The 11,638-nt window shown below is 44.4% G+C and overlaps 1 protein-coding gene across 1 annotated transcript in view; it reads right to left on the reverse strand.

Annotated features, from left to right (window-relative positions):
• Positions 1-8,198: 8,198 nt before the first annotated feature.
• Positions 8,199-11,638, reverse strand: part of LOC143522700 (junctional adhesion molecule-like) — an 8,456-nt gene continuing 5,016 nt past the window's right edge. Inside the window, exon 7 of the mRNA XM_077016456.1 lies at positions 8,199-8,483. Coding sequence (XP_076872571.1) covers positions 8,379-8,483 — 105 coding nt within the window. The 3' untranslated portion in view covers positions 8,199-8,378. The remainder of the gene's footprint in view (positions 8,484-11,638) is intronic.

Below are 11,638 nucleotides of genomic sequence, written 5' to 3' on the forward strand. Positions count from 1 at the left end.
CACGTGCAAAATCTGACATTTTCTGAATGACTTCAGAAGGTCTTAATCCTTTCATCACCTGGAAATTCTGACATTTTCAGAAAAATTTCATACACCAAATAAGGACTCTAGAGAACAAAGGGTAGACTGCCTTTTGCCTCACCAGGTCTCAAGGGATTATTCTGCCCTTTTTGCTGGGAGACCTGTTCCTATACTAGTCCAGAACATGTTGTGACGTTGAGTGAATTAGAAAAATGAGCTCACATGGGCTTCATCCTTTCATCACGTGCAAAATCTGACATTTTCCGAATGACCTCAGAAGGCCTTAATCCTTTCTTTACCTGCAAATTTTGACATTTTCAGAAAAATCCATACACCAAATAAGCACTATAGAGCAGAGGTTCTCAACTGGTCTCAGCCTGGCACCCACATTTTCTCATTGTCATTAAGTCGCGACCCAGTTTTATACAATACAAATGTTATAACAAATTAAAAGTGTAAACAATTGGTGGATACCATGGCAACATGACTGGTTCGCATGCTGGGTTCCAGACAAAAAATGCTCAAAGGAAAAAAATCAATCACCAATAACTTTTTCTATGCTCCATAATAATTTACAAACTAATAAGCATTGCAACACTCACATCAGGGCAGCTGTTATTTAGGATCTCTGCCATCCAACATGCCTGATGTGTTTCTCTTCCTTCTAACTGTGGTTAAGTTGGCTTCATGTTCACATATTCAGAATTAGACACGTTATTTTAAATGTGCAACTGTCACCATCTACAAATGAATTTAACATGGACCAAAGTGGCGGTCGTAAAGGCCCCAGAGCACTGCGCACTCTGTGCACTATATATATTCAGTGCAACCTAAACAACAACAAACTCCTGAATGGGTATTTCTACCTCTTACCTCTTTCTACCTCTTACAGTTGATCATAAGACCATAAAGCAAAGTCTATTACACAAAGTGCATCCTAAATAACGTGGTAAGTTTTTGTCAAATATTTCAATAGCTTTTAAAATGTGCACAAATTTTGCATATTTTGACATTTTTGACTTTGTTATTGAAGAAAGTATTCCGAATATGTGAACGTGAAACGAACTTTAAGTTTCCTAGTTGCCTATGCATATGAGCAGGGCCGGCGCCAGAACATATACAGTGAGGGGACGTCAGAAAATTTCGGGGGGGCGAACGTAAGTTTATGAGCGGGGGGGGGGGGGGGGGTGGCGAACGTAAGTTGTTGAGCGGGGGGGCGGTGCGTGTAACGATTGTCGAGCGGCCGAGGGGGCACCATGTCCGCTTGTTAAGTGTGACGACACGCGTGACGTTTCAGCCGCTTCCGGGTCCAAACAAACAAGGATGGCGGAGCCTGTAAACCTGTTTACGATAACTTCGTTCTTTAGTGAGGCACCATTGAGGGTTAAAAAATGTCTAAACTCTTTCAACTCCAATAGAGTACTAAGTGTATCTGTTCTCCCAGGTGGTATATTTAGGGGTAGAGTCCAGGCGTCCATGAAAAAGACGATTTACGAGGTTGAGGTGAGTTGAGGTGAATTGAGGTTGAGGTGTGGTGACTGAAGTGAGTATGGGTCAAATAACGTTTAATACAGGTACACGTTGAGGGTCAGGCAGTGAGGTACAGCAGCTGCGTTTGCCCAATCGGTAAAGACAAGTGCCATCATATGGCAGCCTTGTTGATTTGGGTGGAGAAAAACGTGTCCCGCACCGATGTGGAATGCGTGTGGAAAAGGGCGAAGACACCGAAAACGGACGAAATTGCAGCCAAGAGAGTATCTGAGATGGCCCCATCCACATCACGAGGTTAGTAAATAATTTGCAATTGATGTCAATGTTGCATGGTTTATTAGCTTAACGCTATGCAGTTTTAAGTTGCGGTTTCCAAACCTGGTCCTGGAGGACATTCAGCCCCTCACATTCAGCCTGCTGGCAACACACCTGAACCATGTAATTTCAAAGCCATTGAATTTTGTGAGATTAACTTTTATTAATTGAATAGTTCTGATAAACTCTCACAATTTGTTAATCTATTTTAGAGCAGACTAGAGAGAGACTATAGTGTATATTGCATGTTTTAAAAATCTACAATTAAAGGTGTGTAATAAAATAAGTCATAATTACTAATGTTACTTCATTTTATTTAAGCTGGAATCAAAAGACCTGTCACACAACATGACAAGGAATGGGCCCTGGCATCTTTGTCACAGCTTGGGCGCTTTACTGGAATGGGGTGGATTTTGAGTTCTGAACCGCCTCAGGTATGACTTCTGTATTTTGTACTCTAATATGCCCTTCACATTACCAGAAACAGCACAATTGCACTACATTGAGTATTTTGACTGGGATAAAGCGATTACATATTGTTGTTTAATGTCAAGATCATGGTTTGACACATGACTTACAATACATAGAAATGTGTAAACCCATGGAAATTAGACAAGTTTGCACTTATGATTCTCTGCACCCAAAAACAATTTCACATAGAATTTCATATTTTATTTACAGGTGCTTTGTATGCACCAAAATATGTTGGCACCTAACCTAAATCTCAACACTATGTGCTTAACTTTAAATCTAGACATCTCTCCCCATCAAGACATTTGATGGGCTAGTGAGCGATTTTTGTAAAATAAATGGGTCTTATTTTTTACATTGAGGGGGCGGGACACCTCGCCTGAGGGGGCGACGCCCCCATTCGCCCCCCCCCCGTGGCGCCGGCCCTGCATATGAGTGACTTTTGATCCCATTAAAATTAACTTAAAACTATGAACAGTTAGGAGTGTGTCCTCTTATGGTCCCACAGAGATGTAGACTGTGAGAAATAATCCGATACTTTTGTCTTCGCTATTTTCAACAAATACGCTTAGTGCTAAAATCTCAGCTCGGCTCCGCTGATCGGATTCCCGCATTTGTTGATGGGCAGAGACGAACATGTGAGTGGAGATACAGCATATCGATTAACTTTAAAATACAAACTCAAAAGAAAATGGTGGATATTTTTACAATGACAAAAAGTCCTCACCCATTAAATAACCATAAAAAGGCGATACAACAACCCATGCTGTTGTATCACCTGTCGCCACTGGCGAGTGAAATAATTATATTACTCGCAAATTAATATTTATGGTCGCGATTGCGACCATTTTAGTCGCAGTCTGGAGCCCTGGCATGTCTGACGCCTGCCTCTCTGTCTTTATATAAAAAGATAAAAGACGAGTAAAAACTAAAAGAGTAGCCTATTAATATTTTTTTAACTGTCCGCGACCCACCAGTTGAGAATCACTGTTTTAGGAGACGGATAAACTAATTACGTATGTACCATAATCCCATAACTCCGACTTTCACAAAACCAGACTGGGATGAGTTTTAAGACGCCTGTCTTAAAACTGTTTTCGCGCATCAAGTTCGAAATTAATGAATATACTGATATCAAGCAACCTGATTTACCTTGACCCCTCATTTCCAACAGTCTTGCGCAGAAAGGTCCGTTAATCGTGCCTTTTGCTGCAGTCCGACATGATCCTTCACCAATTGTTTTTTCTGGTTGCTGGTGAAATTGTCCCTAATGAGGTTCTTAATCGTCATGGTAATAGTTCTAAATTACGTCACAAATAATCGTCATTTTAGAGTTGTTTACATAAATTGATTGACTCGGTCACAGATCCCGGTACAGCAACACATCTTCGTGCTGAGATGAATGTGATAAAACCTGACTGTGTCTTGATCATGTATTCAAGACAAGTTTTAATGCTTTAGAAAGAGTTTCACATGTTAGCCATACATAAACTTTTGTCTTGGTAAGTGCACGTCTAGTATAAAAGTTAAAAATGAAGAAAACATTTATTATAGCGCCGGAGGCGTCATACCGGAAGATGCAGTGACAGAGAAACATTTTTACTCTCCATAGTGAAGATGGATACAATAGATTTAATAACTGAATAACAGTCTCGTAGCGTGCGAGATCAGATGAGCGCAATCCACAGTCTCTCTTTCTGCAGCGCCACAGTAGTGCGGACGAGCAGCGCTTAACGCCGCGAGGCTGAGCGCAAATGGACACATTAATTATTATATGTTTATTTGCCGGGGGTTGGGGGGGGGGGGGGGGGGGGTGTCAAATTATTATATGTTTATATGTTTCCTCTCTGCTGCGCCTAAAGCGATCGATCACCAGTGGTTGGCGCCAGAGCGAACTAGTAACTCATTGACTCATAGATGTAGATAGGAGATAAATAAACTAGATTTTTTCAGCGTGAGAAATCGGATGTATGGCATGTGAAGTCAGTCAAATGCGTGTGTCTCACGTTCATTGCGTGAGAGTTGGCAACCCTGAGAGTGCCTCATCAAAGTCGCAGTAATATGTTCCAGGAAAAAGTGCAGGATTTCAATAACGTGAGCTTATCAGCATTTTATAATTCAGTATTTCACCAGAAGATGGCAGTGTATACTATACTATAATTATGAGAGGGAATGTAGATAAATAAAAATGTATATGTACCATATGTAAAGTACACTGTGCGCATAAGTGATGGCATTAAAGTGTCCAAGTGACTCATGACATCATGACTCATCCTAATTGTGGTTTATTACACGTTCACATCTGCCCTTTACTGTTATAAGTCTTACATCAATTCACTTCTTTGTAATCTAACTCCACAATGCTTTACTTCACATTGTAACTGAAACAGGTTATTACAACAGAGATATTCAGCCATATCTTGTCTACAGGTTTATCATATCTAGTAATTTATGATCATATATGGGCCCAGAAACATATAACAAATTAATGACCTGCCAACATTTCATGACCTGGGGCCCCACTTCCTGTTTAAGCATTTAAGAGCGTCTGCTAAATGCCCTAAATGTAAATGTGAGTGTGTGTTGAAGGCGTGTGTAGTGCCATGATGCATGAGACACGTCAGACACATCTAAGGAGGATAACTAGGACCCGTTTCATTTAGCTTTTACATTGACACTTGATATTAAATTTTTTTCTTTTTTGTGCAATTTTCTAAATTCCATCAATTGATTTTTTTGTAATTTTAGATGCAAAGATTCTCATGGAACTGAACTGTAATTCACTCACAAACTGGCTGTTAAGCAGTAAACTGTCCACTAGGTGGTGCCACTGAGAAAAGAAATACAATAGGTAGTGTTACCAGCATGCAAGATGCTACACAGTTGTGGTGTGCAGCTCCGTGTGTGTCAGGGCTGCTCTACATGCTGTCAGTGTTTCTTCAGGACTCGTGTGCAGCATTAAACCCCACAGTGACACAGTAGTAACACGTGACCTTAACACTGGAGTCTGCCTCTTGTTAAAACTCTCAGTAAAGAACACATGCTGATTTTGTGTAGTAATATGTTTAATCCGCTTTGTGAATCAGAATCATGATAAGATAAATTAAGAGATGAAAATAATGAACTTATCAAGGATACCACAGGTGCCACTGACGCAGATGTGGTAGTGACATTTTAACCATTTGAATCATGTATACAACATAGGCTGCAAAACTTTTACAAAGAAAGGAAGCTATTACAAACATTCAGACACGTGACAATTACATCGTTTACTTTATGAACATTAATGTGTTGTGTGCTTAATGCGTAACGTCTAATGTGCTTATGCACTCATCTGGTTCTAATCAATAAATAATTTAAAGTGTCTTTTACATTAAATTATTAATTCCTTTATCATCAAATTTTTCAGTGTTCATAAATTTTTTTTATTTGGAAAATATCTTCTTGACTTGATCGATCTCAGGATATAAAACGCTTTATTATTCCTCTTTATCCTTTTCTCTGTAAAGCACTTTGTAAAATGTGTTGTACAAGTAAAGTTTACTATTACTTTACAATCATTGAGTCCACCAACCTGCAGCCACATTGAACCCAAGCCAATGTCTGGTTCTTTTGAACGTAAAACACCACCATGTGCACAGGTTACAGTGTAGGACTCTCCTAATGATCTGGGTTCTTCCACTGTAAGCCCGTAAGTGTTCTGATCTACACTTTGGTCATGACTGTCTTGATCCTCCACACGTGTCCTCCTCCATGTGGGCGTCTGCGGCGCTGGTGGTCCGGTGTGTGAAAAGCGGGCTTGTCTGGAGGGAAGTGGCCGTCCATTACTGCAGCAGGTGGAACTGAAACTGTGACTAACTGCTCAAAGTGTAAATATATTCATTCTGTCACTCAGTGTTCTGTCAATTTCACAAGAAAAGCGTGAGGATGTGTTCAGGGCTTCATAGGTGCTCAGTGTACATGAGTGTGTTAAGGGCATCATAGGTGTTCAGCATACATGAGGATGTGTTCAGGGCTTCATAGGTGCTCAGTGTACATGAGTGTGTTAAGGGCATCATAGGTGTTCAGCATACATGAGAATGTGTTCAGGGCTTCATAGGTGCTCAGTGTACATGAGTGTGTTCAGGGCTTCATAGGTGCTCAGTGTACATGAGAATGTGTTCAGGGCTTCATAGGTGCTCAGTGTACATGAGTGTGTTCAGGGCTTCATAGGTGCTCAGTGTACATGAGTGTGTTCAGGGCTTCATAGGTGCTCAGTGTACATGAGTGTGTTCAGGGCTTCATAGGTGCTCAGTGTACATGAGAATGTGTTCAGGGCTTCATAGGTGCTCAGTGTACATGAGTGTGTTCAGGGCTTCATAGGTGCTCAGTGTACATGAGTGTGTTCAGGGCTTCATAGGTGCTCAGTGTACATGAGAATGTGTTCAGGGCATCATAGGTGCTCAGTGTACATGAGTGTGTTCAGGGCTTCATAGGTGCTCAGTGTACATGAGTGTGTTCAGGGCTTCATAGGTGCTCAGTGTACATGAGTGTGTTAAGGGCATCATAGGTGTTCAGCATACATGAGGATGTGTTCAGGGCTTCATAGGTGCTCAGTGTACATGAGAATGTGTTCAGGGCTTCATAGGTGCTCAGTGTACATGAGTGTGTTAAGGGCATCATAGGTGTTCAGTGTACATGAGTGTGTTAAGGGCATCATAGGTGTTCAGCATACATGAGAATGTGTTCAGGGCTTCATAGGTGCTCAGTGTACATGAGTGTGTTAAGGGCATCATAGGTGTTCAGCATACATGAGGATGTGTTCAGGGCATCATAAGTGCTCAGTGTACATGAGAATGTGTTCAGGGCATCATAGGTGCTCAGTGTACATGAGAATGTGTTCAGGGCATCATAAGTGCTCAGTGTACATGAGAACGTGTTCAGGGCATCATAGGTGGTGCCTTATGAAGCTGGTTAAGGACACCAAGAGTATCCAGAGCATCACTAACTGTCCAGGGTGGCGCTCTCTCTCTCTCTCTCTCTCTCTCTCTCTCTCTCTCTCTCTCTCTCTCTCTCTCTCTCTCTCTCTCTCTCTCTCTCCCTCTCTCTCTCTCTCTCTCTCTCTCTCTCTCTCTCTCCTCTCTCTCTCTCTCTCTCTCTCTCTCTCTCTTTCTGTCTCTCTATCTCTATGTGTATTCTCTAATTTCAAACTCACTATTTTCCATGATGCACACTGCCACTACTGCCCAAACGTGTGAGATCATGCACACCACACACACACACACACACACACACGCACGCACGCACGCACGCACGCACGCACGCACGCTGTGGACAGAGTGCTTGCTGCAAGACAGTAATGAGAAATGCTAGTTCACTCAGACGTACACATCTGATTATTGTTGCTTACGTCATATTCATTAAGCATTTACAATCTAAGTGTGTCTCGCATACACAGTTCTGGAGTCTCCACCTGAGCCACACCCGGAGCGCTGCATAAACACTGCACAGCTTATGAATAAACATTTATCAAGCTCCACCCACCAATTACATCATCTGTCCTCGCCACATCTGTTACCTGGATGCACCTGTGCCTCTTGAGCCGTGCCAGACACACATGAAGCCTCTGAACTACTACGTGTGTGTGTATGAGTGTCTGTGTGTGTGTGTGTGTGTGTGTGTGTGTGTGTGTGTGTGTGTGTGTGCGTCTGTGTGGGAGCGGTGCCAGCGTTAAGGTGGCTATGCCTCTGTAGCTGCGCAATGTTCAACACGCTGAGAACGGAAACCACAAGTCAGCGTTTCTTCTGGTCCCTGCGGTTTCACCATCTGCCCTTTAATGAACGTTCCCCACATCAGTGGGCTGACGATCCAAACTCAGCATGTAAGACAGATGACAGGAAAGAACTGGGTAAGAAAACGAGTCCATTCATAACACCGAACCTGTGGTGTTTATTTATGTTTTATTTAAACAAAGGAAAACTATGAGTATTGTGTGTGTGTGTGTGTGTGTGTGTGTGTGTGTGTGTGTGTGTGTGTGTGTGTGTGTGTGTGTGTGTGTGTGTGTGTGTGTGTGTGTGTGTGTGTGTGTGTGTGTGTGTGTATTAGTTAAGTTTGATCGTGGCATATTCTGCTTTCTCTGACGAGTTTTCCACCGTTGCTGTTCTGGTTGTGTCACTGAGGCCTATGATGGAGTATATTACATCATCCTGCAGAGAATATATCATTATTAATACTCACACTCAACCAAGATATGATCATCACATATAATGTGATCACATATAATATGATCATCACATATAATGTGATCACATATAATATGATCATCACATATCAAGCTACAAGTTCCCATTTACTACTCTGTTCTCCCTTCAGGAAACTTTTCACATATTCTCCTGTGAGCACAGTTGTAGTGTTCTTATACCCCAGAGAGCCCCAGACCTGCTGCTCTGTGTTCTTAGACCCCAGAGGGCCCCAGACCTGCTGCTCTGTGTTCTTAGACCCCAGAGGGCCCCAGACCTGCTGCTCTGTGTTCTTATACCCCAGAGAGCCCCAGACCTGCTGCTCTGTGTTCTTAGACCCCAGAGGGCCCCAGACCTGCTGCTCTGTGTTCTTAGACCCCAGAGGGCCCCAGACCTGCTGCTCTGTGTTCTTATACCCCAGAGGGCCCCAGACCTGCTGCTCTGTGTTCTTAGACCCCAGAGGGCCCCAGACCTGCTGCACTGTGTTCTTAGACCCCAGAGGGCCCCAGACCTGCTGCTCTGTGTTCTTATACCCCAGAGGACCCCAGACCTGCTGCTCTGTGTTCTTAGACCCCAGAGGGCCCCAGACCTGCTGCACTGTGTTCTTAGACCCCAGAGGGCCCCAGACCTGCTGCTCTGTGTTCTTAGACCCCAGAGGGCCCCAGACCTGCTGCTCTGTGTTCTTATACCCCAGAGGGCCCCAGACCTGCTGCTCTGTGTTCTTAGACCCCAGAGGGCCCCAGACCTGCTGCACTGTGTTCTTAGACCCCAGAGGGCCCCAGACCTGCTGCACTGTGTTCTTAGACCCCAGAGGGCCCCAGACCTGCTGCTCTGTGTTCTTAGACCCCAGAGGGCCCCAGACCTGCTGCTCTGTGTTCTTATACCCCAGAGGGCCCCAGACCTGTTACACTGTGTTCTTATACCCCAGAGGGCCCCAGACCTGTTACACTGTGTTCTGCTGCTCTGTGTTCTTAGACCCCAGAGGGCCCCAGACCTGCTGCTCTGTGTTCTTATACCCCAGAGGGCCCCAGACCTGTTACACTGTGTTCTTATACCCCAGAGGGCCCCAGACCTGCTGCTCTGTGTTCTTATACCCCAGAGGGCCCCAGACCTGTTACACTGTGTTCTTATACCCCAGAGGCCCCAAGAACCTGCTGCTCTGTGTTCTTATACCCCAGAGGGCCCCAGACCTGCTGCTCTGTGTTCTTAGACCCCAGAGGGCCCCAGACCTGCTGCTCTGTGTTCTTAGACCCCAGAGGGCCCCAGACCTGCTGCTCTGTGTTCTTAGACCCCAGAGGGCCCCAGACCTGCTGCTCTGTGTTCTTAGACCCCAGAGGGCCCCAGACCTGCTGCACTGTGTTCTTATACCCCAGAGGGCCCCAGACCTGCTGCTCTGTGTTCTTAGACCCCAGAGGGCCCCAGACCTGCTGCTCTGTGCTCCCACTGGCAGGGCATAAGACTGAGACTGATAAATGGTGACATCATCTTCTGCAGCACTGCGTGACCCCAGTGACCCCAGTGTCTAACTCACAGCACCAGTTAGGACCTTAGTGAAGGTCCAGTGGAAGGTTCCACTCCAGCTGACTGCAGTACAGTGGATGATTCTGTGCTGGTCCTGAACTATGAACCTTCACCCATGTTGATGACGCCTCAGACAGAGCAATGCTCTTAAAATCAAGGCCGCAGTAGTACCACTTAACACTGGTGCATCACTGCACATTCACACTTAACACTGGTGCATCACTGCACATTCACACTTAACACTGGTGCATCACTGCACATTCATGCAGAGGGACCTGAGAGGTGTAGCCACAGGGATGAGAGTTTTCATATAACCTAGCAGTGATTATTCCATTAGTTCATAATGTTACTGTTCAATAATATTGCAGTACATTAAAAACTTTACTGTGCACAACAGTATGGCATTTGTTATTGCTTGTGGTGTTTGTTCTACACTTCCACATGTATTTTGTACAATGTTTACGGTATTTATAATGCTATTTACTGGCATTGTTATTATATGGGGGTGCTGACACCAGGGTTGTGGGTTTGAGCTTCAGGGAGAACATGTACCTTCACACTGATACACACATGGAGGTCAGTCTGGATAACAGCACCTCCCTGACACTGTACATGTGAACCTGGACTGTGGGTGAGACACAGAGTGGAGGGTGGTGTAAGAATAAATTCTGCACTCTCAGGGGAACATGTTCGAGCATGGGTCTTCTGTCTGTCTGGAACATGAAACATGTCACCTGCCTGGCACATGTCTCCACTCCCGCCTTCTCCCTGTCTGGTCTCCTTGACCTAAAGGGTGACCTCAAACTTCCTCATTTGGTCGCACACTATGTTTTAAAAATACTTCTCTTGGAAAGCAGAGTTTCTGCATTTCTATCACATTATTAGAGATTTGGATGGTGTTTATATTAGAGCTAATGGAGGGTGGTGTTATTAGGGTAGATGGAGGGTGGTGTTATTACAGGGGATGGAGGGTGGTGTTATTAGGGTAGATGGAGGGTGGTGTTATTAGAGGGGATGTAGGGTGGTGTTAGAGGGGATGGAGGGTGGTGTTATTAGAGTAGATGGAGCGTGGTGTTATTAGAGGGGATGGAGGGTGGTGTTATTAAGGTAGATGGAGGGTGGTGTTATTAGGGTAGATGGAGGGTGGTGTTATTAGAGGGGATGGAGGGTGGTGTTATTAGGGTAGATGGAGGGTGGTGTTATTAGGGTAGATGGAGGGTGGTGTTAATAGGGTAGATGGAGGGTGGTGTTATTAGGGTAGATGGAGGGTGGTGTTATTAAGGTAGATGGAGGGTGGTGTTATTAGAGGGGATGGAGGGTGGTGTTATTAGGGTAGATGGAGGGTGGTGTTATTAGAGGGGATGTAGGGTGGTGTTAGAGGGGATGGAGGTGGTGTTATTAGAGTAGATGGAGCGTGGTGTTATTAGAGGGGATGGAGGGTGGTGTTATTAAGGTAGATGGAGGGTGGTGTTATTAAGGTAGATGGAGGGTGGTGTTATTAGGGTAGATGGAGGGTGGTGTTATTAGGGTAGATGGAGGGTGGTGTTATTAGAGGGGATAGAGGGTGGTGTTATTAGGGTAGATGGAGGGTGGTGTTAATA

Source organism: Brachyhypopomus gauderio, chromosome 9, assembly GCF_052324685.1.
Source record: "Brachyhypopomus gauderio isolate BG-103 chromosome 9, BGAUD_0.2, whole genome shotgun sequence".
NCBI classification, from domain to species: Eukaryota; Metazoa; Chordata; class Actinopteri; order Gymnotiformes; family Hypopomidae; genus Brachyhypopomus; species Brachyhypopomus gauderio.